General features: G+C 44.3%; 1 protein-coding gene and 1 long non-coding RNA gene across 7 annotated transcripts; one reads left to right on the top strand and one right to left on the bottom strand.

Annotated features, from left to right (window-relative positions):
• Nucleotides 1-744: 744 nt before the first annotated feature.
• On the bottom strand, nt 745-19,470 carry AMMECR1L (AMMECR1 like). Of its 6 annotated transcripts, none has more exons than XM_077153444.1 (9): nt 18,890-19,470; nt 17,362-17,471; nt 10,044-10,487; nt 8,485-8,595; nt 8,057-8,171; nt 7,310-7,400; nt 6,007-6,132; nt 5,766-5,862; nt 745-4,063 (listed from the first exon to the last, which is right to left on the bottom strand). In XM_077153444.1, the coding sequence occupies exons 3-9, from the start codon at nt 10,448-10,450 to the stop codon at nt 3,952-3,954; spliced, it is 1,059 nt and encodes a 352-aa protein (XP_077009559.1). In that variant the 5' UTR covers nt 10,451-10,487; nt 17,362-17,471; nt 18,890-19,470; the 3' UTR covers nt 745-3,951. The 6 variants fall into 6 exon arrangements, with proteins under 6 accessions (XP_077009559.1, XP_077009558.1, XP_077009554.1 ...); XM_077153443.1 differs by lacking the exon at nt 6,007-6,132 and adding an exon at nt 14,366-14,422 and having other exon boundaries at nt 18,890-19,037; XM_077153439.1 differs by lacking the exon at nt 6,007-6,132 and having other exon boundaries at nt 18,890-19,035.
• Nucleotides 19,042-22,306, top strand: LOC143677466 (uncharacterized). Its single transcript, XR_013172612.1, has 2 exons — nt 19,042-20,529; nt 21,894-22,306. It is a non-coding gene; the product is annotated as an uncharacterized LOC143677466 (long non-coding RNA).
• The last annotated feature ends 3,230 nt before the right edge of the window (nt 22,307-25,536 follow it).

Genomic DNA, 25,536 nt, shown 5'->3' with positions numbered 1-25,536 from the left:
CCCAAATTGACACTTCATCCTTTTTGAGGTATCCAGCAGCAACAATTTTTTCCCCCTTAGGCCGGACCATTCCTATATGACAGGAGTTACCTAATGATCTGTTAAATTTGAGCGGCTTTTTCCTCTTCAGTTTTAACTTTTTGAAAAAGGTCAGTTTGATTTTAAAACCCAATGAAAGCTATGATCCCTCTTTCTAGAAAAATCCACATACCCACACATAACTGCAGAGGGTTCAGGAACACTGGTTTAGGAAAGTTGACTCTAATAGAACCAGTGGTATTGCCACCAAACACAGAAAAATATACAAAGTATCTAGTTATACGGGTATCATGAACCCCACACAAAATATGCTGTCTGAATACTGTATTGTTGACCATCTTAAAAAAATAAGATCTGTATTATTCCACATAATTCAAGTCACATTTTTTTTTAAAAAGGCAGGACAAAGAACAATTTTTTACCCATTTTGATTTATTCTCTACAATACTTCATTAAAGAGTTCAATGATTTGCACTCTGAAGTTATATAGCCAAGAGGCAACCAAGTGTAATACAAAGAATTGGTCTGAAGTCTTTGTACTGAAGGCCATACAGTCTCTTGCTTCAGGGAAATAAGAGTGAAAACAAAAAGAACATAGAGCTTTCTAGGTTCCAGAATTCCGAAAGAAAATAACATCGTTAGTGAAACTGTAGATGTTAACACATCATGGAAAACAGACCTTGTGCAAATATTAACACCCAGGACTTCTTTTGTATAGATGATTTTTATTATAAACAATAAAATATATGTAATGTCTCAACTACAATCCCTTCATATTGAAAGGTTCCCTAACATGAGTTGCTTTAATATTATGAAGCGAAAGTTTTAAGAACCTCACAGTGGAAACAATCCAACACCGACAAACTCTAGTGATCAAAGACATTCTCTTTTAATGTAAAACAAGGACAATTCATAATTAGAGAGAGAGAATGTCCTGGCTGTGGGTACTGTGAGACAAACCAACTTTCCAGACCAAAAGGCACTCACAGCTAGGGATGACACCAACTCCAAACCAGGCCAGTCAAGTTGAGCTGGTTCCTGGAAAACAGTGGTTCCCTACTGTTCAGCTTGAGCAGCCCAAGGACAAAGGAAACACTAAGCAAAACACATTCCCTCTTCCTAAACCTACTAATCACCCCACAGATATCTGGCCACCCTCCTCACTGCTTTGGTCAAGCACATGGAAGGCAGTTTCAGTTCCAGTTAGGAGCTGTCATCTCCCTATGCAAAGCTGCCCCGAGGGTGACCCCGACTTGGCGTTTTTCCTGAGAGCCCCCTACCCCACGTTCCCACAAGGTGACTGTGACCATGCACCTGCAGGCTGCTTCCTGACGAGGCCCCACTGGACCAGTACTCTCACGCCCATTCCTCGCAGGACAGATCGTTTTCCCTTGGTCAACTTCCATAACCCCTGGACAAGGCCAAGAGGACCTGGAGAATTTTGTTGGTGGACTTATGTGGGAACATGAGGGAATGTGCAGGGAGTAAGGCTTCTTCACTCCAAAAACCACTGAGCCCATTTCAGTGTGATGCTGGGCTTAAATCAGCCCGATTCTTGTGCACTAATTTTTATTTCCCCATTTCATGGGTTTCTAAAACTTCTGTTCATTTTCTTAAATGACAGGTATCCTACCCCACCCTCAATAAAATAAAACAAAATAAAAAACATACTCTACATTGGGGAAGACAAATAGGGCAACAATTCTACCAGAAAAAATAGGCTTGAAGAGCATGGCACTGTAGATGCTTGCATGACTAGTCTCACTGAGCGTGCTCAGGGGTGAAAGTTTAGCACCAATTTTTTTGCTTTTTTTAATCTTTAGAAATTAAACACAACTCTTAACATAGAACACTTGAACAATAATGAGTGTAGCCCTATGTGTCGATACTGTTGTACACATTGGAGGTGGGTGGCTGAGTCCAGAGCTGACCGACCACCCTGACATCAATCCATGGCACCTAAGAGGAACTGTTGTCACATTGGTTTGTAACAAGACTGATTTACGATTCTCAGCAGCAGGAAATCACAAAACAATCCCTTCATCTTCCAAAACTTGTTCTCATTAACACTGCAAGGGAAAAGTGGCAGGATGTGAGTACCCAGCTTGACAGCAAGCCTGGGGTGACATGATACAGTGTCCTGGTGACGTCAGCCCCTGCCCTTGCCCTTTCCACATTCTTGTGAACGGCAGAAGATGATGTCAGCTAATCTACTCACTCTTTCTCACGTCTTCCAAGAAATAAGACAGCCAGGCCTAGAATGGCAAGCATGTCGTTTCTTAGATGGTGCCCCCACTACCCCCCCCCACCCCTTTCTTGGCAGAAAACTCGAAAGATCTCTCAACTTGGATATTTGCCCATTTTGGAAAACTACACCATCATCACATAAACTAGAAAAATTATATTAAAACACCGTATTTACTGGGTTGGAACCCAATCCACTCTGAGAGTTCTCTAATCATGCTGTTGAAAACCAGTGTATCATCCTTAGGATCCTTTCTTCCAACTGGCCACCTCTTTCTATGAATCATTGTAGCAGTGCCTTTGTGACAATCATTTCAAAGCATCTTCCAAGTCCCCTGGTTCTAAGAACTTTGCCAACAAATGAATGGAGAATAGGCAAGAGGGAGGAGAAACTTGCTGACAGATACTTGGAATTCAGCAACAGTGGGAAAGGGAAATATGTCCCATGAAAAAGTTTGAATGATCTAGAATAAAATGAGCTATTTGGAAATTTGCCCGGTGGGGTGAAAGTTCCCAGCATGTGAGGCAAGATAAAGATTTACCTTGTTTAATCACACAGCTTTGTTCTAAAGTCCTGTAAAGGACTAATACATCAACAGTTTTCCCATTTCCACAGGCAAGCTAGGAAAAGTAACTCCCCTACTTAAAGGTCCCTCGGGTTGTTTGCCTGAAAAGAATCTTGGAGACCCTGGATTCTCTCCTAGGCCATGTGTCTCATAAAGCCCAAATCCACTGCTTGTCTGAACCTCTATGCCTTCCAAGAACCTAGATCCGGATACAGGCACTGCTACCAGTGGAGGAGTGAGGTGGCCTGGTGGTCAGGCAGAGACTGCTCCTTTGGTGCCTGTGTGCAGTGATGCCATCAGGCCCTCCTGGGGGAACCTCCACTCCATTCCTCAGCAGGCGACACAACAGAGCTGACAATACCAAGAGACTCGATGCAGGAGGAGTGTCAGAAACGCCAGCTGACAGCTGAGAGCGAGATGAGTGAAAACCTTCGCGGCATACTGAGCCGTGATGGGAACTGCCACGCCATCCGCAGGGCTTCCGATCTTGATGTGGGTCTCTGTCCAGGAGCCACAAAGGACTAGTGGTGCCCACAGTCAACCCTAACATGGCGTCCACTTATGAAACATGGAGGTTGTGATCAACTCTTGGTACGCAATAAACTGGAAGTTTAAAAAAAGGAATTTAAAACAACCTAAAAATGTTTCTTGTTGGTCTCCGTTGCCCAGACTGCCAGAAGAATATACCTCCTTACTCTGGGGAGGCAGTAGGGGTGTGTGAGTGGGGGTCAGCCTTCAGAGATCATCAATTCCACCTTCCACTGTGTGGCTACCATGCATGCAGTGAATCACCAGTGGCACCTACATGCCAAGGGTCTTCTAAACCCACATAGCAATTCTTACCAATTGTGGAGGAGCCCCAATCCAACTGAACCCCATATTGAGGAAAGGCTGAGATAAGGCTTGGGCCCCTCAAGTTCTCTTTCATTCAATGTAACCCCATTCCCCTCAGTCAGCTGGAGGCAGACTTGGCAACGGAAGCTAGCATCATAAAATGGTGCAGTAATAGAAGTAACTGGACCAGGAAGAGGAGGCATCTGCTCCAATGATGTCATAGCCATTGGTGGCCACGGGGGGGTGGGACTGGTCATGCAGCCGTGTGTCAGGAGTAATGATTGTAGAGGGGCGGGGCATGGAGAGTGCCATTCTGGAAACAGTGCTGACGAGAAGCAATATACTCTGCATAACTGATTGTCACCTTCTCACTTCGGTATCTGTAGGAACAAACAGGAAAAGGGTATCAAGAACCCCAACAATTCATTTGGTAGAGTCACAGAGCAGAGAAAGCCAAAAGCTTATTCCACATTTTGAAAGGATAAAAATGGAAGACCAAGAGCAATCTTATTACAAAAAATGAAAGACAGCACAAGAAAACAATGTTGTTATTACGAATGAACAAGATGAAAAAGCACAATCACAATTCACACCCGAGACTGTACTTTCAGAACATCCCACCTTTAAAATCTACATAAGCTTATCATCAGGCTGCTCTTAAGCAATCTGCTGCTGGGATCTGGATGAAGAATTTCAGTGTCAAATTACACAGGTGGAATATTGGAAGATGGTTACACCAAAGCCCAGTTTAAACTGCACATCTACTTTCAGGTTAAAATGTGATAAATTTGACAGCAATGCAACAGTATGTACCTCGATTTGCAGAAGAGCAACAAGCAAGTTACTTACAACTGAAAGGGGCACAGATACCTAATTCTGGGTCAAATTCTGATGCAGCAGGTTAAAGGATCCTGGGGCTACACAGGACGGGTCTCAATTCCCGGATGAATATGTCATATAACAGGGTCACCAGAACAGAATTCAGAGCACTTTGGCTTTGCTCTTGGAAAGAGCCATGAGTCGGATGCGAAGCATGGGGTGTTACAAACCTATGGAGCCTACTACAGACCACAGGAGCTGGGTGTGACAATCCTTACCCAGAGCCATCTCTTTCCCACTGAAATCACTCCTCCACTGCAAGGTGATTATTCCTGAATTTTGACAGGGAAATGGCTGTTCAAATAAATTATAATAATAATAATAATAATAATGCTTTGTATTTGAAGAGTGTTCTTTCTTTTCCTCTCTCTTTCTCTCTCTCTTTTTTTTTTTTTTTTGGAATCCAAAGCATTTCAAAAATACTGGGTTATCTTCCAAGCAGACCTGAGAGGTTAGTACATGATTATCAGCATCTTATAGGTGAGGGTGCCACAGAGGCTGAGCCTCTCAGTGTTTCCTATTTCAACAAAGGGAAGAGCACTGAGGGCTACTGCTCACCTACAATGGTGCCTGGCCCTGGCCTAGAAATTCTACATCCATCACCTGATCTCATCCTGAAACCACCCGAAGACATTCTTGCTCACAGTTACAGAGGAGGAAACAGGGTCAGAACAGCTGAAGAAATGCCCGGGTCCTACAGCTGGTAAGTGGCAGAGCTGGGACGTAGAACTACTGCCTCAGGAGGTCTTCTAATGGAGGTACTCGTCCCACAGCAGTCCACATGCTTCCTTCTCCCTTTCTGTGAAAAGCACTTATGGACTATTCTGTCAGCATGCTGCCTGCACCCGTTGCTACCTGATTGCAGGTGCTGCGAGACAGCACCTCATAGACTCCATACTTCTACACTTATGGCCTTCTCTCCTCATGCCACTCCTCGCCCTCAGCCCCCAACCCAGCGGGTCTGGCAAAGTCATTTGCCTCCTGCTCCGACTCTGGCATCAGTTCAGCTGTAGGGACGCACAGGGTGCTGAGGAACAGTCTTTGCCTCTGCTGCTACTGCTTCCTCAGAGCTCAAACCTCACCCGATTCTTTAGTTTAGGGACCTTAGTGGAGAGGTTTTTTCCCTTTCCCTTTCCATCAAAATTATCTCCCATCAAACCCGATTAAATTAAAATGACCAGGAAAACGAAGACGGTGCCTTACCTGGTAAGTTTGATCGTTTTTCTGAATTCACTGGTAATTGGAGCCTTAAAGCCACCTTTCCTGAGCAAGGAGTCTATTGTCTGGATCTGATCCCAATCTGGGGAGAGGAAAGGCCACACTGAGGTCAGCAAACAGTCCCACAGGAGACCTTTTTGCATTATCAGGGTGAGGGAGAAATGGGACTCCAGAAGCAGCCAAGGCTCCATGGGGCTGAGGGAACCCCAGCAGGGCTCATAGGCACCTGGAGCCCCTGTTGCCTGTGACAGTGCAAGAGGACTCTCTGAAATGTGAGCTGGCAGCCCAACGTGTGCCACAATGGCTGCCCCCAGCTCCCCACTCCTGTCAGATGTTACCCAAGTACAAGTGTCTATAAGCAAACATGGTCCCAACTTAGACCAGTCTCTGCCCTAGTGCTGGCCCCAGGGCCACCTTGTGGGAAGAAAAGCATTCACAGTCCACAGCTTTTACTCTTTTGTGTGGCCTTGTTGGATGACTTCTAAGAATCCTGTTTTTTATTAGAAAGAGTTGGATGGAAGGAAGCAGTTCTTTAGGAAGGAGAGGAAAAGTTATACATCTACATATATTGTGTTTTTAATGGATAAAACCAAACACATAAAATTGAAAAGCAAAGAACAGCCCCTAAATTACTGCACTAGATATCCAAAATCTTTTTCTCAACCAACATTCAAATGGCAAAATTTGTCATTTACCCAATTTCATCTCATCTCACTACTTAAAAATACTTACAATGTGTTTCCCTATACAGAATGTGTAAGAATATGACTTCAAAGAGGTGGCCAAAAGGCTTTCTTTTTTGGTGCCAAATCCACCCTGTTGTTGAAGAAATTTAAACAAAACCACAAGGGAAACAAGGCAATCCTTTCCATATAATTAGTTCAATGATATTCCAAACCGAATGTTTTCTCTATTTTAGCTTCACACCCAACAAATACAGTGTTTCACATATTATTTTCAGAAACAGACTAATTCCAAGAGAGAAAGAAAACTGGGTTCTGTAACAGAATGCATACTTAAAGGTATTCTTCTAGATATTCTTTTAAAGAGAAACTTGCCCAACCTGCTTCCTATCTTTTTAATGTCCCATTATAAGAACTTATTAACTACTGAGTTATTTAGAAAGCAGTAGAGATTATTCTTTGCCCTTTTCCAAGCATAACACTGTTTAATGTTGCACTGACATAGGCAACCTCCCTTTCCAATGAATTCTATAATATGGTAAAAGTTCATTGCTGGAGGGTGCAACAATTACCACTGTAGTTTAAGGAGCCAAGAAATAAAACTATTCAGTCAAAGTAAATAAAAACAGTAGGCAAATAAGTGAAGTATTTTCCCCCTTCCTATTCCCAGCCCTTACATTTTTTTGAGTTCACCATTGGCTCTACAGGCATTCAACATGTGTTAGGAAGGAAAAAGTGTCCGTTCTTGGTTGCCATCGGGCCAAAAGATGATATACTTCATCTTCTTGCCCCATAACTGGCAAACAGGGAACGACATTGTTATAAAATCATAGCTTCCCAGCTCACCTTGTTCTTTAGCAACCTCAGGCAAATAAGTGGCTGTACGCTTGACACCTTTTTCATTGATGAATTCAATCCGGATTCCATGGACCCCTACCTACAGAAAATACAATCAAGTAAATGACACTTACTGATTCTAATGGGACCTCAGGCATTCACATACATATTGACATTGTCCCCTCAACCAGCTTGATCTCAGGTCTGGGGAAAAGGAGAATCATGCTTTTCACAACTAACTCTCTCAGGAAGAGGCACCAAAGATTAGCTTTAGGGACAATGAGAGAGTATATTTAGCCACCTCTCTGACAGTATGAAGGTTAAAGATAAATTCTTTAAACAGCTCATCTAGTCAATTAAAGTATTTTACCTTTGGCCTGTTACATTAAATGAACATGCCATAAAGTTTTAATTTGGGGGTTCTTCACATCTGAGTCCTAATAAAAACTGCTACTCAAGGGCTTTTGCAAGGGAGATCTGAAATATTTTCCTTTATCTCCATAACTATTTATTAGGCAATGGTAAAAGGATATAGGAAAGAGTGGATTGGAAGGTAGGAATACAGGAAAGCTTTCACGTTTTTCCTGGCCCTAACATGGCAGTACTTTTCCCATCACCTTTGCTCCCCTCAACTGGCTGCAATCTCAGGTTCCCATCCTCATACCCTCTCTCTCAATGAAGGAGATACATTACCATGTACTAACCCGAACCCAAATGCAACGAGAGATGCAGAGTTCCAAATGCAGCTGTTCTCACCTCCCAGTCCAGGTAATCACTGGCATCCTCAAAGTTAGTGAGGAGGGAGACAGAGCAGAAAAGTTTAGGCAGCTCCTCTCGGGTCAGGGGGGGAAATCGGCTGTCCTTAAGTGCACTGGAGGGGGACAGAAAACACAAGTGAGGCTGCTCTGGAGTTGGGAGCTAATATCATGTGCAGAGCCTCAATATTTGTGACTCTTGAAATGTGCGGAAAACATCTATTATCTGTCAACTCTAATAATTAGACTATGAACAAATGGGTGCTAGTAAATGTCTAAACTGTTACGTGACTCACCAGATTGAAACCCCCTACATTTTGTGATTACCAGAGAGAACAGTCAAAATTGATCACGCAGAAGAAATACAGTCAGGGAGTTGTTCCGAATCTAGCAAAGTGATCTACAATTCCTCATTTCTAGCATCATTACCTGGTTAACGTGTATTCCCTGAGTCCTGAGTGAAGATTCATGGCTGAGAAGGTCCCAATGCAGCCACGAAGCCGCTTGTCCCGCCCTGTCTTCCAAGTCACAAAGAGTGGACTAAAAGAAGCAAAAACACAAAACATTCTCCAACCCCAAATTAATCACATATAATAACAAAAACCTTTGGCTTTGTCCCTGTTCATCTCTGTTATTCCCCCAAGCACTGTTTTCAGAGTTGACAGCTAGCTGAAGGACTGTGCCTTTCTAGTTGGAAATGGAGAGGAAAATTTTGCAAGGTTCTTTGTGCTGTCTTTCTTATGTTCCACGCAAATAACTTTCATTCAGTTTGACCACATTTATGTGCTATTTTCTTCTGCTGCTACATGCCTTTCTCCTCTCCATTTTTTTCTTTTTTTTAACAATCATTCAGGTTCTCTAGCTCCAGCCTTCATTAGGACACACCTGGCCTGGCCAGCAAGCTTCGTTTGTACCATCACATTGTACCCATAATTACAACTACAAATACATCCCACGATGTGAATTTCTAGCAAAAACAAAAACAAACAAACAACAACAAAAAAAACAAAGTCTCCTCAAGAAAGGTTTTAATTAGCAGTTGTCATTTTCTGTATCTAGACCAAAGTCACACTTGACTAGGTTACATCAGGTTGATGGTGACAGATTTTTTAGAAAAAGGTTACAGGGTTGTCACCTTCTGAAATTCCTACCCTATCCCATACTCCTATGCCCTTCTAGATTGAGTTAATCATTTCTAAAAAGCTACTTTAAGTTTCAAAAGTTATCTACATTTTTGGTCACTGTTACAAAGGCTCTCAGCTTATACCCCAATTCCCCATCTCTTCCCTCCAATAAAACACCTGAACAGTAACAACTGGAGTTGCTGGTCCAAAATTTCCTCAAAAACCCCTCAAGACTTCCATCACTTGCAGGATGGTAACACATCAGACACAATAGGCTAAAGCCTCCCTGCTGGGACCATCATCTACTCTTCCAAACTTGTGTCCCTCATTTGCATGAATGACCTCATCAGTCCCAACCAGGCTCAGAACCACCACCTGCTCAGGCGGCAAGCCTTTCCGAAAAACCTGTAACATTTTCTTCCACATTTTCTCTACTGACACAATCCCATGCAAGTCACTTTCCCTGAATTACTATTTAGCTTTGTGTGCATGTTATCTGCTATCTCAGAGAGATGGGACTTTTTCATATGCCCTCTGTTCCCTGCCCAATTGAACCATGCACAGCCTCAGTGTAGCTGTAAGAGGGGAGGAAGGCTTTTAGGTCAGTGGATACTTCAAAAGCACCTCCTGAAAGCAAAAATAAAAAGTTCCAGTGTTCTTTACATGTAACACATAATGGTCCTCTTCCATTACCCAATCCAGTGGATGCTCTAAATTTTGTCTGGACATTTCTTGTCATTCTATTCCCATTGCCCCTTGCCCAAATGACATTAAAATGTTTTAAAGCAGCAGGCCCTCTCAAGAGAATGACCCCAGCAGATGCCATCCTGCCTTCCTGACTGTCCCCGTAACTGAGCTACTCACTAGGGGTCATTGGTGAATCTAGGAAGTCGTGGCTGTGGGAAGCCATATAGGTGACAGTAGAGGACGTCAAAGCAGTAGCAGCACATCTCCGCAGTCACCACCAGATTCTTGGTGGTGTTGGCAGTTCCATTGGGCCTAGGAAGTGGGCTCAGAGCTCCCGATGCGGGATTCATTCGGGTAATAGGAGAGTTTCCAGGCCCCAGAGTTAAGTCTGACACGTTCTCCCGTCCACTGCTGCCATCCACATGCTGGTGGTTTTGAAGAGGTCCTGAACTAGAGCTGGGCACAGTGGTAGACTGGTTCCCGTGACTGTGCGTTCCACTTCCAGATAATTTGGGTTTCTTGACCCCACAACAGCCTGCTGCCAACTTGGGCTCGAGTGGAGGAACACAACGTCTTTTTCCCATCCTGATACAGTGCTTGAGGTCTGGAATGCTGCAGAACCTTAACCAAAAAAAGAATAGTTAAGCATTAATTTGAATGGTTAGTTAACAGGAAAAAGGGCCTGCACAGAGAGGGTAAGAGTCATCAAGCTCTCTTTCCCACTGAAGCTCTGGCCACCTGGTCACTAGAAGAAGGGCTAGAAGACAGCGAGTGCCAAGCTGGGGACTCCTAGCCTCTTGCTAAAAGGGGACAGCTTTTTATTTTCCATAAAGCTTATGATCATGCAATGACAGCAGGCCACCAGCAGCTCCCTCACTCTAGAACTCACTGGGACAGCAGCTGGCTGGAAGCTGTATGAGGAAATACCCAGACAGTCTCCTCCTGGGGCTGGTCTCTTTACCTGGAGGCCCCAGTCGAAACATCTCCATTTTAAAGAACTCCAGAATGTCCATATTCATACCCTTCCTTGTTAGCCACTTCCTTTCTACATTTATTCTATGTTCACCTACATCTCTGCATAATTTCAGCCCAGAACCTAAGTGAAGACAAACACAGTTAGCTGCCATTCTGAAAAGCACCCACCTGAGAACACAAGGCTTACCTTTTCTGTCTTCACAGTCCTCCAACACCTTACTTAATTACTTGTTGGCTCTCCTCTGAATTCACTCTAATTTCTATACATGTCTCTAACCCTGCAAGACCCCATACACAAAAACTGCAACTAATAGCAACCTTTATTCACCCACTGACCCATGCTCGCCAGTTCTTTTATGAGGTAACCATGTCTGCCCTGTTGCTGCACAGTGGACAGATACAACACGACCAGTAATTGGAGGGCAAGGGGCCAGCACATCCCATCTGATGATAGGAGGGGAGATGGGACATTCTTCTACTCAATTTTTTTCCTTAAAAAGCCCAAGATAAAATGAATAGCTTTTGCCAGGCCAGAGACCCAGGTTCAACTCCCGGTGCATGCCATGCAAAAAAAAAAAAAAAAAAAAAAAAAAGATAATACTAATAGCTTTCGTGGGCATCAGAAAAATGTAAATTCTACACAGAATCAGGAAAATGGATCCTAGATACTTCAAAGTAAGATCTCACAAGAGGGGTTTCCTTTTAAGAAAAGCCTTATACAGAAGGAGCATAAGGTCCTGGTTAAAAATGCCTCTAAAACAAGATGGGCTGGGCTCAAATCCTCGTTTCCCTAGAATGGGCTCTCTCTGACTCAGCTTCCTCAACACAGGGATAACAGTGGTACCCGGCCTATGGGACTGTTAAGAGTTAAATGAGTTTGTATTTTCTTACTCATTTTTTTAGAACAGATGGAGGTTTACAGAAAAATCGTGCAGCATGTACAGAGTTCCCACCCCTCTTCTCCCAGAGGTTAAATAAATTTAAAGTCTGCAAAGTGATTAAAACTGGGCCTGGATGCTCTGTTTCTTTATCCCCTCCCAGACAGAAGCTCCCTCCAGGGCCAGGCCTTGGCTGTGGGCTCAGCTCAGAGTAGACCCTTGTGGAGCAGGTGTCCTTCCAACATGACTGCAGTGAATCCCCCAAACCCTCAAAGGACAGCCAACGTCAGCACCATTTTATAAGCGAGGAAGCTCAGGCACGTACAAGCAAGACGACGTGCCCAATGCCACATCGCCTCCATCATATGTCCACCATATTCATCATATGGAAGAAGCAGACCTGCTGATAGTACCCACTAGATTAAGGGTGTGATTAAAAAAATAAAATAAAATAAACATACTAGAGTATACTAAAAACTAATCCAATAATTTGTAGGAGCTTGTCAACAAAAATGGAATCCCGAAGCCAAAACTGTAGGTGCCACCTGAACATCCTCAGTCCCCACCACTGCCTAGGGTCTACACAGTGGACACTGGCCTGAGTTCTCAATTGACTTTTCACCTCTTACAGTGCTGTGGGTAGGGTCAGATGAAGCAGCAGGACTTATGTCCAGAGAGATGGAGTTTTAACAGGGCCAGCTGGAGTGCGATCCATCAGGGATGACACACATAAAGGTTAAAAACAAAATCTTCCTTCATGCTCACTATCCCTGTGCCCAACTCTTCCCTCAGGAAAAGCCCATGCCACTCACTGGTGGCACTGACTTGGGTGTTCCTTAGCAGTTGACACCAGCGACTTGATGGGCCAGATACCCAAAACGGAGTGACAAGAGGGGATTTCAAATTGTGCCAAGGCAGAGGAACTCAGGGCTAGAAGACTGTCCATGCAACACACATAACCACTGAGCTGCAGTGGGACCTGATCACAACTGATCTATCAAGTGATGAATGACACTTAAAATCACCCACACCCATCCAAACCATGATTGGAAATGAAAAAAAATCAACCCAAACCCAGTGGCTATGAAGCATCTTTCTGGAGGCCACCAGGAAAACAATTCAATCAATATCCTCAATTAGTGACCAAGGCAGAGTTAGAAACTCTGCATCAAAAATACAGAGAAAAGGGCGGGCCGCGGTGGCTCAGCGGGCAAGAGTGCTTGCCTGCCATGCCGAAGGACCCCGGTTCGATTCCCGGCCCCAGCCCATGTGAGAAACGAACAAACAAACAAAATATAATAAAAATAAAGATGTTTCCCTTTCTTCCTCCCTTCCTTCCTTCCATCCTTCCTTCCTTCTCTGTCTTTCTTTAAAAAAAAAAAAAAAAAAAATACAGAGAAGGCCTTTCTTGAAAAACGTATCCCATTAAGTTTAGCTCTACAGAAAATTTCAAACATAAACAAAATAGAAATTAACCCAGAGGACCCAATACCTTGAAGAGACAAACTTCAACATATACAGTCTTATTTCATCTGCACCCCACCAATTCAACTCTGTCTCCCCTCTTCCTACTGAATTACTTTGAAGACATATTTTAAGGGGGTCAATATTTCACTTAACTTTCAGTATAAAGCAAATATTAAATGAACTACAGGTAAAGAATATGAATCGGGGTGCTGGGAGTAAATAAAGGTTTCTTAGACAACATGAACCACTAACTACCACGGTTTCATTAAAAGTTTCCTGCTTAGGTTTGAGACTTTTCTAACCAGGCTCCAACAAACAAGTAGTCTGAGACTCAGTTCCCAGGACTGCCCTAAAACGATCACTTGTTAGAGAGGCTCGGCCTCTAAGAGGGTAAGATAACCTCCAATAAAGAAGCATTTTAATACAATAAACAACCATCTGTCTGACCAGCTAAAAATAATTACCTTACCCAATGACCTAATCCGTCTCTTGTAAAAACTTTATGAATTTGTTCTTACCCTTCCACAGAAGCTCACAAAAAATACCAACAATTTACAATCTTTTGGTCACAGTACAAGTAACTTAATAATTACTGTTAAGTCAACTTTTCATCTGAAATAACTAAACAGAATCAAGGATAAAAATCCTGACTTTATAAAAGGCACAGCATCTATATCACCAAGACCCTCCCTCACTGTGACTCAACTCCAGAGCTATATAAAAAGAGCCAGCAGTGGTGAGCTCATGACAATTCACTTCAGAACAATCAACGGAATGAACTCATTACAGGCGGATTTCCACCAGATGGAGCCAGTAGCCACACTTTGTTGAAAGGCTGGAGGAAATAACAAAAGTCGCTGCTACCTTTTCCCTGGAACCACACCAGTCTCCTAAACTAGCATGAGTCAAATAAAGACAAGGGTTTCCACTGCACTGAAAACACCACCACATCCTCTTCAGTAATGCTGCTGCATCAGTCTTCCTGGTCCTTGCAAGATTCACTCCCCTTCACCTGACATCAACACATCGAGGGGGTACTGAATTCATTAGGGTCCACAGCAGGGGCCAAAGAAGCGGGACTCTCCCTCCACATGGGGACAGCGAGCAGGCTTTGCAGTTTTGGGTCGGGTGGCTTACAGTAGCACTTAGAAATCCCAGCCAGCACTGAACTGGCCTCACCTTCAGTTTGGAGGCTGACTGCTCTCCCGTTCTCTCTCCTAGCACCTCACACGGTGCCTTGCACACAGTAGGCATGCAAAAGAAAAGAAAAAATGCTGACTGACAAATGGTTTCCACCAAGAAATTCTCTGCATTATCTCCCAGTCATTCCGTTGGAGTTTGTCTTTTTTGTAAGCAGAACACTTGTGGCACAGTCTGATCTTTAATTCCTTGGGTATGAGGTGCTGATCATAGAGGGTCTTCTTAACTGAGGGTGATAGAATTGCAAGGACCTACCTTATCAGTGGTTCCAACTCTACTCAGTCCAAAGGAGTGGGTGCCTGAACATTCACAGCAAAGCGGACAGTCCATGTGGATAATTCATTGTAAAAATCAGGCTGATTACCACCCAAATTCATGCCTAGGTCCAATTTACACTGCTGAAGTTTATCAATAAATGGTCAGGTCAAGACTTGACCTCCAGTGCAATAACTGGGGGACAATTTTTGCTCTCATTTAAGTCAAGGTAGCCCAAGTCTTTCCTGTCAGGCTTTGTGATCTAAACTATACCTGAGAATAATTTTTTTCCCTTTTTGAATGAGGGGGTGTTTTAAAGGCTACCTACTGGGGCATTTATTTGCATGGGTGGCAAGTTATGATTTCACAGATTAATACAAACTTTTCTCATAAACTTGTTTATACAACAAGGTATAGTATTGAGAGGAGGATGTAAGGGTACCCTGACTGAGGTGACCAGCCAGGTAGGGGCCTACCTCCCTCATTGTGGGTCCCTTCTAAGGCTACAATGTCCACTGAAAATGAGCTGATCTCTTCCCAGAGTAGCTTCCATCTTCCACTAGACAGAATGCAGGCTTTGGGGAGAGACAGTTTAGGATCAAATGCCAACTTTGAGGCATGGGCCATGTGAGAAATCTCAGGCAGTTATCACATCTCTGAGGGGCCCGGGGCTTCTGCTACCAGAGGGTTCCTTAGGAGTACTCAATGAGTAAAACATGAAGCAGTTTCTTGGTATATAGCTGCTTTTTATTGAGAGTGCTCTTACTGATATACCACCACTACCTCTACTGATAAAAGTAGGATTACTTCCAAAAATAACCTGTTCTGAGGTCTTATAATTTCTACAGAAATAAACGCCCTCAATAGAATTCTTACATCATATTATTAACATGGATTATTACTCTGATGACCTTGCTGTTTTTCTTCTTTGGAGACCAACGACTACTAACAAATCACCTGCTGTTCTTTTCATTGAGATGTCAGAAAATTTAAAGAAAGAATCTTGGGCTGTGTGTGAGTTGTACTGAGTTCTATTCTATTGGGATCCTCATTTAAGTTTATAGACTAACACTAAAAAGAGATTAAACCTGTCTCGATACACATTTAGTATTAATGAAACAACTGTATCAGATACAATAGGTAGGAGTTGATTTCTAATATTAACCTGATTAAAATATCTAGAAAAGCCTAGAGATTGAAAAAAAGAATTTAGATTTACCTTTTGAAAACAAGTCTCAAAACAACTTATTGGAGGACATGACCTCATAATAAAGAAAACGGATTTGGGAGGTGGGAAAAAGGCAAAAAAGGGATTCTCTGCGTTTTCTTCAGTTATCATTTAATGTCTAGATGTTTGCTCAAATTACACTTCCCACAGAAGGGAACAGACTGTTGTTTCCTTTGTGACACAGAGAGATGAACTGAAATTCAATTTCATCATGATACTATGGGTATTGAAATGGCACCTGAGCTATAATTCTGGCCTACTTATGGAACTATTCCAAGAAATACTCAGATGAAAAACCCACAAACATTCTGGCAACCATCTCAAACCATCATTTCTCTCTTTTTGAAACTCATCACACATATATACATACCCTACACTCTTGGTATGTGAAAACTTGCCCCACAAAATACTTATCTACCTATACAACTGCTTTCTAAATTAACAGATTTATAAAAATGTGCACAACTATGCATTTTCATGTCAATTCCTTGTAAGAAAAACATGAATGCAAGTCAAAAGTCCTGTTATGGGCCTCCTATGAGGTGCCAGATCCTTCTGGGCCTTGGTTCCTTCATTTGTGAGATGAAAATATTTGTTCCCTGCCTCTCTCACAGGGGGGCTGACAGTCCACGGAGATGTGAGGCACCTGAAGAACTCATCTTACAAATGTTACCATAAATATCATTGATAAACTGGAGCAGATACAGTAGTCATGAACTTTTTTCCAGGACTCTGTTTAAGTTTACATATAGAATTCTAATTAATTCCAAACCTGTGATGGGGTTTCCAGTAGAATACTGGCGTTAGGCATAATGGTCAAGAAACCTCTAAAGACTATAACGATATGAAAGAGACCCAATAGCTGATCTTGATCAAGAACTGCATTAACCTTTAGGCTAAGCTCTTTGGTTGTCTTTCAAAAAACTGGAAGTTGGGAATGAGCCTTTTGGTACTAGAATGCAAAGGAAGCACAAAACTTCATCGCTTGATGATGAATGTATAATGATATAGTTTTCAAAGTGTGACTGTATGATTGTGAAAACCTTGTGTGTGATGCTCCTTTTATCTACCTTGTCAACATATGAGTAGAATATATGGAATAAAAATAAATAATAGGGGGAACAAATGTTAAAATAAATTTAGTTTGAAATGCTAAAAAAAAAAAAGACATCACATTGGTCCATTATATTGATGATGGCATGTTGAATGGACCTAGTGAGCATGAAGTAGCAACTACTCTAGAAAAAAAAAAAAAACAAACTTCATCGCTGTCTAGGTCACTCTGGGGATTATGGAAAATAAACTGTCTTTGGCAACTTAAGTCATTTTAAAAGAGAGCAAGTAAAAGGAACTTAGTCAACATTAGGACTCCCTCGTAGGTGTAAAAAAAATTCAAGTGAATTAAGTGCACCTACATTCTAAAGTCCTTGCACAGGTCTAAACCAAAACAGTGATAAAATTCTATTTTAAATATATCCAAGGTAATACTCACTGAAAGCAGAAACTCTGTACTGTCAGGAGAACAGCTATCACAGATGAGAGCAGTTATTTTGTCTCTGGAATGAACTCTCTTCCTTTTGGTTCCATTCCTTCTTCCTGTACCTAAGGTGGCAATGCAAGTGCAGTGAATGGACAAAATCAAGGTGCGAGGGTAAAACAGCTTTTAAAATTCAGAACCCAACAGAGTAATTTCTGGAAACAAATAGCTGAAGAACAGGCCTTCCTACTTCCAAGCATTTCAGGATCCTAATATAAGTGTGATGGTTAGTCCCATCTATTGAGTCACCTCATCCTTGGCATCATCACCAAAGGGAAGGACACTGAGGATCAAAGGTTTTATTGAACTTGGAACATGAGACACACAGTAAAACTTCCCCCACCACCAATTTAGATCGAAACTTGCTCTTAAGTCAGCATATACCATTTCAAGGGTATCCACTGGTTTCAAAAGGCAAACATATTCCCAAATCCTCTACAAAAAGGATGAAGAATTACTGGACATCACTTCCGGGTCAGAGCCCAGAGGGCAGGCCACTATGTTACCCAGGTGGAGGTAATCCTGGGTGGTAAGAACTATCCATCCTTATGTTCCGTCTTGGATAAATCCCTAGACAACTGCTCTCCACCTGCTTTCCTCAGGCCCGGTTTCCCCCTAGTACTGGATAACTGAGCTATTTCCAAAGATGTAAACAGAAGACTCCAGGCCCCACCCACTCCATCCTAGGATAGGGCAGTGAAAGAGGATAGGCCCAGAGGGATGAGACTGAGGGAGCGGGCAAAGAGAGGAGTTCAGATCAGGACAGGGGAGGAGGAGGACAAGGAATGAAGGGCAAAACCCAGTCTGGCAGGAGAGAGGCATAAAACCCTGAGTGTAGGGTGGAGGGCTGGTGGAAAGGAGGGCTACGGTGGGTAAGGAAAGAAAGACTGAGGTGGGGTTGGGGGGAAGAAAAAGGAGGAAGTGCGTGTGCGAGGAGAGAGTTAGGCAAGAGGAGGAGATCAAGAGGGGAAAGAGGCCGGAGCAGGGAGGGGCAAGGGAGGCAGAGGAAAAAGGCTAAAGGTAAGGAAAAGGGGTGGAGGAGTGCTGGGAGCTGGGTGAAGTTGAAGAGAAGAAGAAGCGACCGGTAAAGCCACAAGGGCCGAGCCGCGGGGGTGGAATCCAGACGTGGGGCGGGGGAGGGGGCGGCGGGACGGGGGCCGCCAGGCGGCGCCGGAGACCCCCAAACTTTCCACCGACCCAAGACTGTTTCCAGGAGGGAGTCCAGGCGAGAGCCTCGCCTCGCGGCCCGGATCGGGAATTGCTGCCCCCATCCCCGGCGCCCCCCGCGGTTCCCCACGACCCTTGTTGTCGGTGAGGACCCGCCCGGACCCCTCCCCCACGCCGCCTGGCCCTCCGCGGGGAGCCGGCGCCCAGTCCCCAGGGCCGGCGGGTCGCGGCGCTCCGACAGCCCCCAGTTCGCCTGGGAGAAGAGGCCGGCGCAGAGAAAGGGGCAGCCCGGCGCGGCGCAGTCCGAGTTTCCCACCTTTTCTTCTGGCCCAGACGCAGCCGGGGCGGACGGGACCTCTCGCGCTCTTCCTCCTCCTGCTGCTTCATGGAGCCATGTGCCTGGGTGGGGGCTCCCGAGAGAAGCGGGCCCACTGACGGGCGGGCGGGGCGGGACGAAAAGGCCGGCAGCGGGCGGAGGCGGCGGCGGCGGCGGCCGGGAGTCGCGGCTGGAGGTATTCCCCGAGCGGCTGGAGGACTGAGCGAGCCGGGACCCGAGTCTTCCGCTATCCCAGCAGCCCCGGGAGGCAGTGAGGTAATGGAGGAAGAGGCAGTCCTCCAATGGACCACACACCCTCTAGCGAGCCGCGAAAACCATAGAGATCAGAGAGCCGCCACAGCACAGCCCCGCCACTATCACGTGGCCTTGGCCTTCTCGCTTTCATTGGCTGGCGCAGATTCTACGGGGTTGATTTAGGAGGCCGCTTTCGGTTCACCGTGTTGGTCCCCGGCAGTCGGAATGAAGGGGGAAGTACTTGCTGAGGGCTCACACGCGGAAGGATGAGAAGGGTGTTAGCGGCCCTCCTGCAGCAGAACTCCCAGCTGTCAGGCCGCCCGCGCAGTGCACGCTGGGCCGCCCGGCTCACGAGCGCGTGGGGCGCCGGGAGTTGTGGTGTGCGTGCGGTGGTTGGCATCGTGCGCGCCGGCTCCCCGACCCAGCTCGGAACGTCGGCCTGCCAGCGCAGACCTCCCAGCCTTCCCCTCGGTTCCTTGGGCCCTCACGCTCGGCACTCTAGGCCTTCCTCGCGGGTCCTCCGGCCCTGCCAGCCGCTCCATACTCCGCTTGGGAGCTCCCGCCCCGGACGCTAGGCCCTCTTCATCTTCAGCAACCCAACGCTGAGCAGTCAGCTGCTTTCCTCCTGAAGTGCCCACGCTCCCGTCGCCTCGCGTGACCCAGCCGCGGTCCTAGAAAGCAACCTGAAAGGACCGCTGAGACCAACTTTAAATCAAGCCGAGCCTATAAAGCTCTTGATGGGAGAGGGAAGGCCAAACTGCACCCTGCTTGAGATGTGTGGAAGCGGCGCCTACCCACGTTAGAAATTAATCTGTTTTTATCGTCTTCACCCACTGAATCTCCATGGCAGAGCTTACTGTAGTGGAATTACCCGGTGTACAGGATTTTCCGATAGGCCATTCTTCCGTACTAGCAGGGCAAGGGCCTCAAAAACAGTTTTTTCCCCTTTTAATTAGGAGTGAGCTATTTTAATTTAAAATATTTGTCATTTTGATAAAGCTTGATTTTATGGCTGTGCATTTTTGTTTATACTTATAGATGTCTTATTTCTGCTCTGCTCCCCAAACATAAACCCTCTAGGTCCTGCAGGAGAGGCATGCCCTGTTTTAAAGTAGTGGCCTGCCTCAAGCCCACAAATAGACTGTTTTGTGTTTTGCCTTTCTGTTACTGCCCAAAGGAATTCTTACCATATTTGTCGTCAAGGGCCAAAGAAAAATTGCAAATCAAATCTAATGATGCAGCTTTCCAGTTCTGGAATGTATAGTGTATACAAGTATAATCAGATCTGCAAGGCAACTGAGTGCTGGGTGCCTCATGGACCCCGAGGCCGCAGAACCTGCCAGGAACCGGGAAGGAAGAGATAGCTATACTTTGTGGAACGGAAGGTAACTTAAGAAAATAAAAATATTTAAAATATATATATATATAACTTTCTAGAGTAGCTTTCAGTATTCCTGTCATAGACTTTGCTTATGTGCTCCTGGGGCTACATTTGTCAGTTTTTAACCTTCTCTGTCTGAAAAAGTACAAATTAGATGAGCATATGGCTAAAAGCCAGAAGTGCAGGAGGCAGCAAGCTGAATGTCTTTTTTTTTTTTTCTTGCCTCTGAGTAAGAAGGCCAAATCCTGATTTAAAATAGTCCAAATGAATTTACCGAAGTGAAGGTCTCTCCAGCTGAAAGTCTTAAGATGTGGCATCTGGAAAAGGGCCTTGGTCTATTGCTCCCAGGGTGGTGCTAGGTAGTCATTAAATAGCCTTCAGATGGAGTTATTGCTCCCTGAATATAAAGCTGCCAGGAGATAAATGATGAAACTCAGTTGGACTTGTAACACTCCCAGATTAAAACAAAAACAAACCTTGCTTTGAGCTATGGAAAAGGCATTTTACTGCAAAGTAGGGTCCAGATGCCTCTGTGGTTTTTAATTAATGCTGAAAGGCAACAGGACTTAGAAGTCACTCTGAGGTCACCAAACCAGTTTGAACTGAACCAAAGATAAACAATGAAATTATGCACAGGACAAAAAACTGAAAGCTGTATCTTACTTTTAAAATTTCCTACATACAACCCAGAAACCTGGTACATAATAGGCATATAATAATTATTTGTAGCCTGACAGTAAATGAAGGAGCAAACCAGTAAGCAGTAGGAGAAGGAAACTGCTGTGCTTTAGTGTGTTGTGTTTTTTATTGAGATTTAACATACCTACAGTAAAATGCACAAATCTTAAGTGTACAGCATGATGATGCCTTACATTAGTGTATTCCCATTAACCACAACCCAAATCAAGATGTAGAATATTCCTAGTAGCCTGAAGCCCTCCTTGCCCATCCTCTCAAAAGGTAACCATTATTCTGATTCCTATCACCATGGTTTAATTTTGCCTGTCATTGAATTGTCATACAAATAGGCCCATACAGTCTGTAGTCTTGTTCACCATTCTAATGAAGAAATTTATCCCTTTGGTTGTGTGCAGTTATTGTTCAATCTTTTCCTTTACTGCATAGTATTCCAAAGAATGAATGTACCACAATTTGTTTATCCAGTGTTCTGGTTTGAAAGAATGTATGTCCCCTAGAAAAGCCATGTTTTAATCTAAATTCCAGTTCATAAAGGCAGAATAATCCCTATTCAATACTGTATGTTTGAAACTGAGATCATCTCCCTGGAGATGTGATTTAATCAAGAGTGGTTGTTAAGCTGGATTAGGTGACGATATGTCTCTACCCATTTGTGTGTGTCTTGATAAGTTTCTGAAGTCCTGTAAAAGAGGAAACATTTTGGAGAATGAAGGAGATTCGAGAGTGCAGAGAATGCTGCAGCACCATGAAACAGAGAATCCATGAGCTAGCAACCTTTGGAGATGAAGAAGGAACATGCCTCCCGGGGAGCTTCATGAAACCGGAAGCCAGGAGAGAAAGCTAGCAGATGATAATGTGCTCACCATGTGTCCTTCCAGCTGAGGGGGAAACAGTGACTGTGTTCACCATGTGCCTTCTCAGATGAGAGCGAGACCCTGAACTTCATTGGCCTTCTTGAACCAAGGTATCTTTCCCTGGATGCCTTTGATGGGACAGTTCTATAGACTTGCTTTAATTGGGACATTTTCTCAGCCTTAGAACTGTAAACTAGCAACTCATTAAATTCCTCTTTTTAAAAGCCATTCCGTTTCTGGTATATTGCATTCTGGCAGCTAGCAAACTGGAACATCCAGCATTGTTTGAAAACATTCTGGCCCCCTTCTCTGAGTCTGGAGATTTAAGAGTCATTTCAATGTTTCATGATTTTTGCACCCTCAGTGAATGGGATGGGAGGGAGGGTAGGACAGATAGGATTCATTTATACATATTAAACATGGTTACCCCTTAAATCACCATGGTTCACTTGTTGGATCAGGCAGGACCAAGTTGGGAAGCAGGTCTTTCAGAGACAGAAGTATCCTTCCACTTGTCTAGCCTCAGGTTGGCATCCCCTATCTTGCTCTCTGCCATATGGGCTGCAGAGGACTTAACCATCAATATTCCAAAGAACATCACATTGATCCATGACATTAGTAGCCTGATGAGCTGGACTAACTAGTACCTTAGATGCTTTTAAAAACCCCAGGTGTTCCAGAAGGTGGGAGATGAACCCTAATTCTGGTGCCAGTTAGAGCCCAGGTCATTGCAACCACGCTAGGCCTATGGTCAAAGAGGTCTAAGCTGGGGAGACCCCAGGCTGCCTGCAGCTACAGAGGAGAGCCCTCCTTGCTGAAAACGGCAGGAAAAGATTCCTGTCTCTTCCTGGCTTTCAGTCTTCCACCAGCGCCTTCCATTAGCAGAATGTAAAGGAAATTGCTGTGGGGACAGGTAGGCAAGGGAGCCTGGAAAATGTCTGCAGATCCCCAAGCCTGGCATTACAGGAAAAGAGAGAAGTGTTAACGTGACCTGAGAAGCAATAGGAAAGTAACCAGCAGAGCCATAACCTCAAAGTTCAGCCTGAGTAAGAAGATTGTTGTTTTTTTCTGGGAATATGTCGATAGCAACTCCTACTGATCTCTGTTGAAAGTATAGAGGTCCTGGGCCTTTTTCAAGTGCTGAAGGATGTCACCAGGCCTGAACTGTTTGGCACTTGGGGACTGCCCTGCTTCGGACTTTCCGGCTCCTCCAGCAGCAGCTGTTGGATGAACCAGGGGAAGGGATGGGTGGGAGGTGATATGCACTTCCCTCCTTGCCCTGGCTGAAGTCAGGGGGACACAGCCCAAGAGTTATTACGCTCCAAAAATTACCTTTTCAGAAATATTTTTTCGGGGACCCTTGATGTACCTCGATATGGTGAGGCAACAATTGGATTGACTGAACAGTCAACTTTTGACCATAAGGGGAATGTCAGATGCCAGTATGTACTGAGGAAGATTACGGCTAATGCTAAGGTCTGCTTGGGAACAACAGAAAGTAACCATGTTGAAGGGGAAGCCCTAAACAGATACATGAAAATACTGGGGGAGACACCAAGGCAGAGGAAAAGACAGCCTGGAAGTAGCAGTAAGCCTTGCTCCTTGACTGCATTGCCTCTCCCTGCCTTCAGGGCTTTCCAGCTGAAGCTGCACAGCTGGTGTGTTGTACGTGTCAAAATGTAAAGCCCCACATATCTACAGCACTGGGAACAAATCCTTTTGTTTAAAAGGAAGAACAAATAAATGATTTTGAGTTAAACATACTGTGAATACTTTCTTCCTTATCAGGGCTGCAATCTTAAATTAGGGAGAAACTGAGTTCCTAAGCCTTAAAGCGCTGGGACACCCCTACCCCGCCCCACACACTTTGTCTCCAGAGATATGGAGAATCTAGACATCCCACCCTGGTGCTCAGCTTCCTTTAAACTGCACCAAAGAGCAGGAAGAAAGTCCCACTAATGGGATGGGGCAGAGCCTTCTTCACTCACGGTGAGGCAGGAGGAGATGGGCATATGCACAGGGAACACACTCTACAGCCTGTGGATCCCTGTTTGCCTGGAAATGAATGTGGTTTTTCTAACTTTTGAGCACAGAGGTATTTTTGGCTCTGCACCATGACAGGACAACAATAGCTCAGCTTCTGCTAGCTGCCCAATTTAGATGTGAGACCTCCCCTACATATTTTTCTTTCTTGCCTACTCTGAGCTAGGAATTAACTTAGAATGCCCACAAGTCAGAACTGAATTTTTGCCTCTTCATTTTCTTTAATTATGCACTTGGATTAAAAACAAATGAGGTTGTTGGATCTCAAGGATCATGTAGTACCTTGTGCTTGGGAATAAAAGATGGTCCAGTCAGGTACCAGGAATTTCCCTGAGTCACTGCGCCACCTCCCATCTCCATCTCCCACCACCCCTTGCCCAGCCCATGGGGAGGAGAGGGCAGAGAGATACTGCCTCTTTGAGCAGTCAGTGCCTGAATCCAGTACGTGTACTCACCTCCTTGTGGGTTTGTCCTTGTACTGTTATTATTTACTTCCTTGTCTGTTTCTCACTCTGGAACGAGAGCTGCCTCAAAGTGGAACTGTGGATCCTTAGCCTCCATCTCCATGGCTCTCAGCATAAGAACGTGCCCATAGGGACAGGTTCAATTTATGTTTAACATAACATGGGAGGGACTGCTGAAAATGGTGTAAGAGAGAGAGAAGGAGAAAAAGTAAAATAGGAATTTAAAAAATTATCTTTTAAAAGTTAAGTATGGGGTGGGCCACAGTGACTCAGCAGGCAAAGTTCTTGCCTGCCATGCCAGAGACTTGGCCAGCCAGGTTCGATTCCCGATGCCTGCCTGTGCTAAAAAAAGAAAAAAAAAGAAAAAAAGAGTTAAGTATGATAGAGGACCCTATACAAACATTTACTCAAAGTGAATCAAACATCTGAATATAAGAAACTAGTACCATAAAGCTTCTAGAAGAAAATGTAGAGAAACATCTTCAAGACCTAGTAATAGGAGGTAGCTTCCTAAACTTTACACCCAAAGCACAAGCAACAACAGAAAGATAGATAAATGGGAACTCCTCAAAATCAAGTGCTTCTGCACCTCGAAAGACTTTTTCAAAAAGGTGAAGAGGCAGCCAACTCAATGGGAGAAAATACGTGGAAATCACACATCGGACAAAGGTTTGATATACTATATACATAAAGAAATCGTACAACTCAACAACAAAAGAACAAACAACCCAATTATAAAATGTTCTAAAGATATGAGTAGGCATTTTTCTGAAGAGCAAATACAGATAGCTCAAAAGCACATGAAGAGATGCTCATTTTCATTAGTTATAGGGGAAATGCAGATCAAGACTACAATGAGATACCACCTCACATCAATAAGAATGGCTGCTATTAAAAAAACAGGAAACTACAAATGTTGTAGAGAATGTGGAGAAATTGTGACACTTATCC

This window comes from Tamandua tetradactyla, chromosome 3, assembly GCF_023851605.1.
Source record: "Tamandua tetradactyla isolate mTamTet1 chromosome 3, mTamTet1.pri, whole genome shotgun sequence".
Lineage (NCBI taxonomy): Eukaryota > Metazoa > Chordata > Mammalia > Pilosa > Myrmecophagidae > Tamandua > Tamandua tetradactyla.
This window is presented reverse-complemented; position numbering and strand designations above follow the sequence as displayed.

Coding starts and splice junctions, on each gene's coding strand:
- AMMECR1L (XM_077153444.1), bottom strand. CDS start 10,450: ATGGGAAAAAGACGTTGTGTTCCTCCACTCGAGCCCAAGTTGGCAGCA. Junction 7,401..8,056: donor GTGATTACCTGGACTGGGAG/GTGAGAACAGCT, acceptor TATTTTCTGTAG/GTAGGGGTCCATGGAATCCG. Junction 6,133..7,309: donor TGAGGTTGCTAAAGAACAAG/GTGAGCTGGGAA, acceptor GTTTGCTTATAG/ACACTTGTACTTGGGTAACA.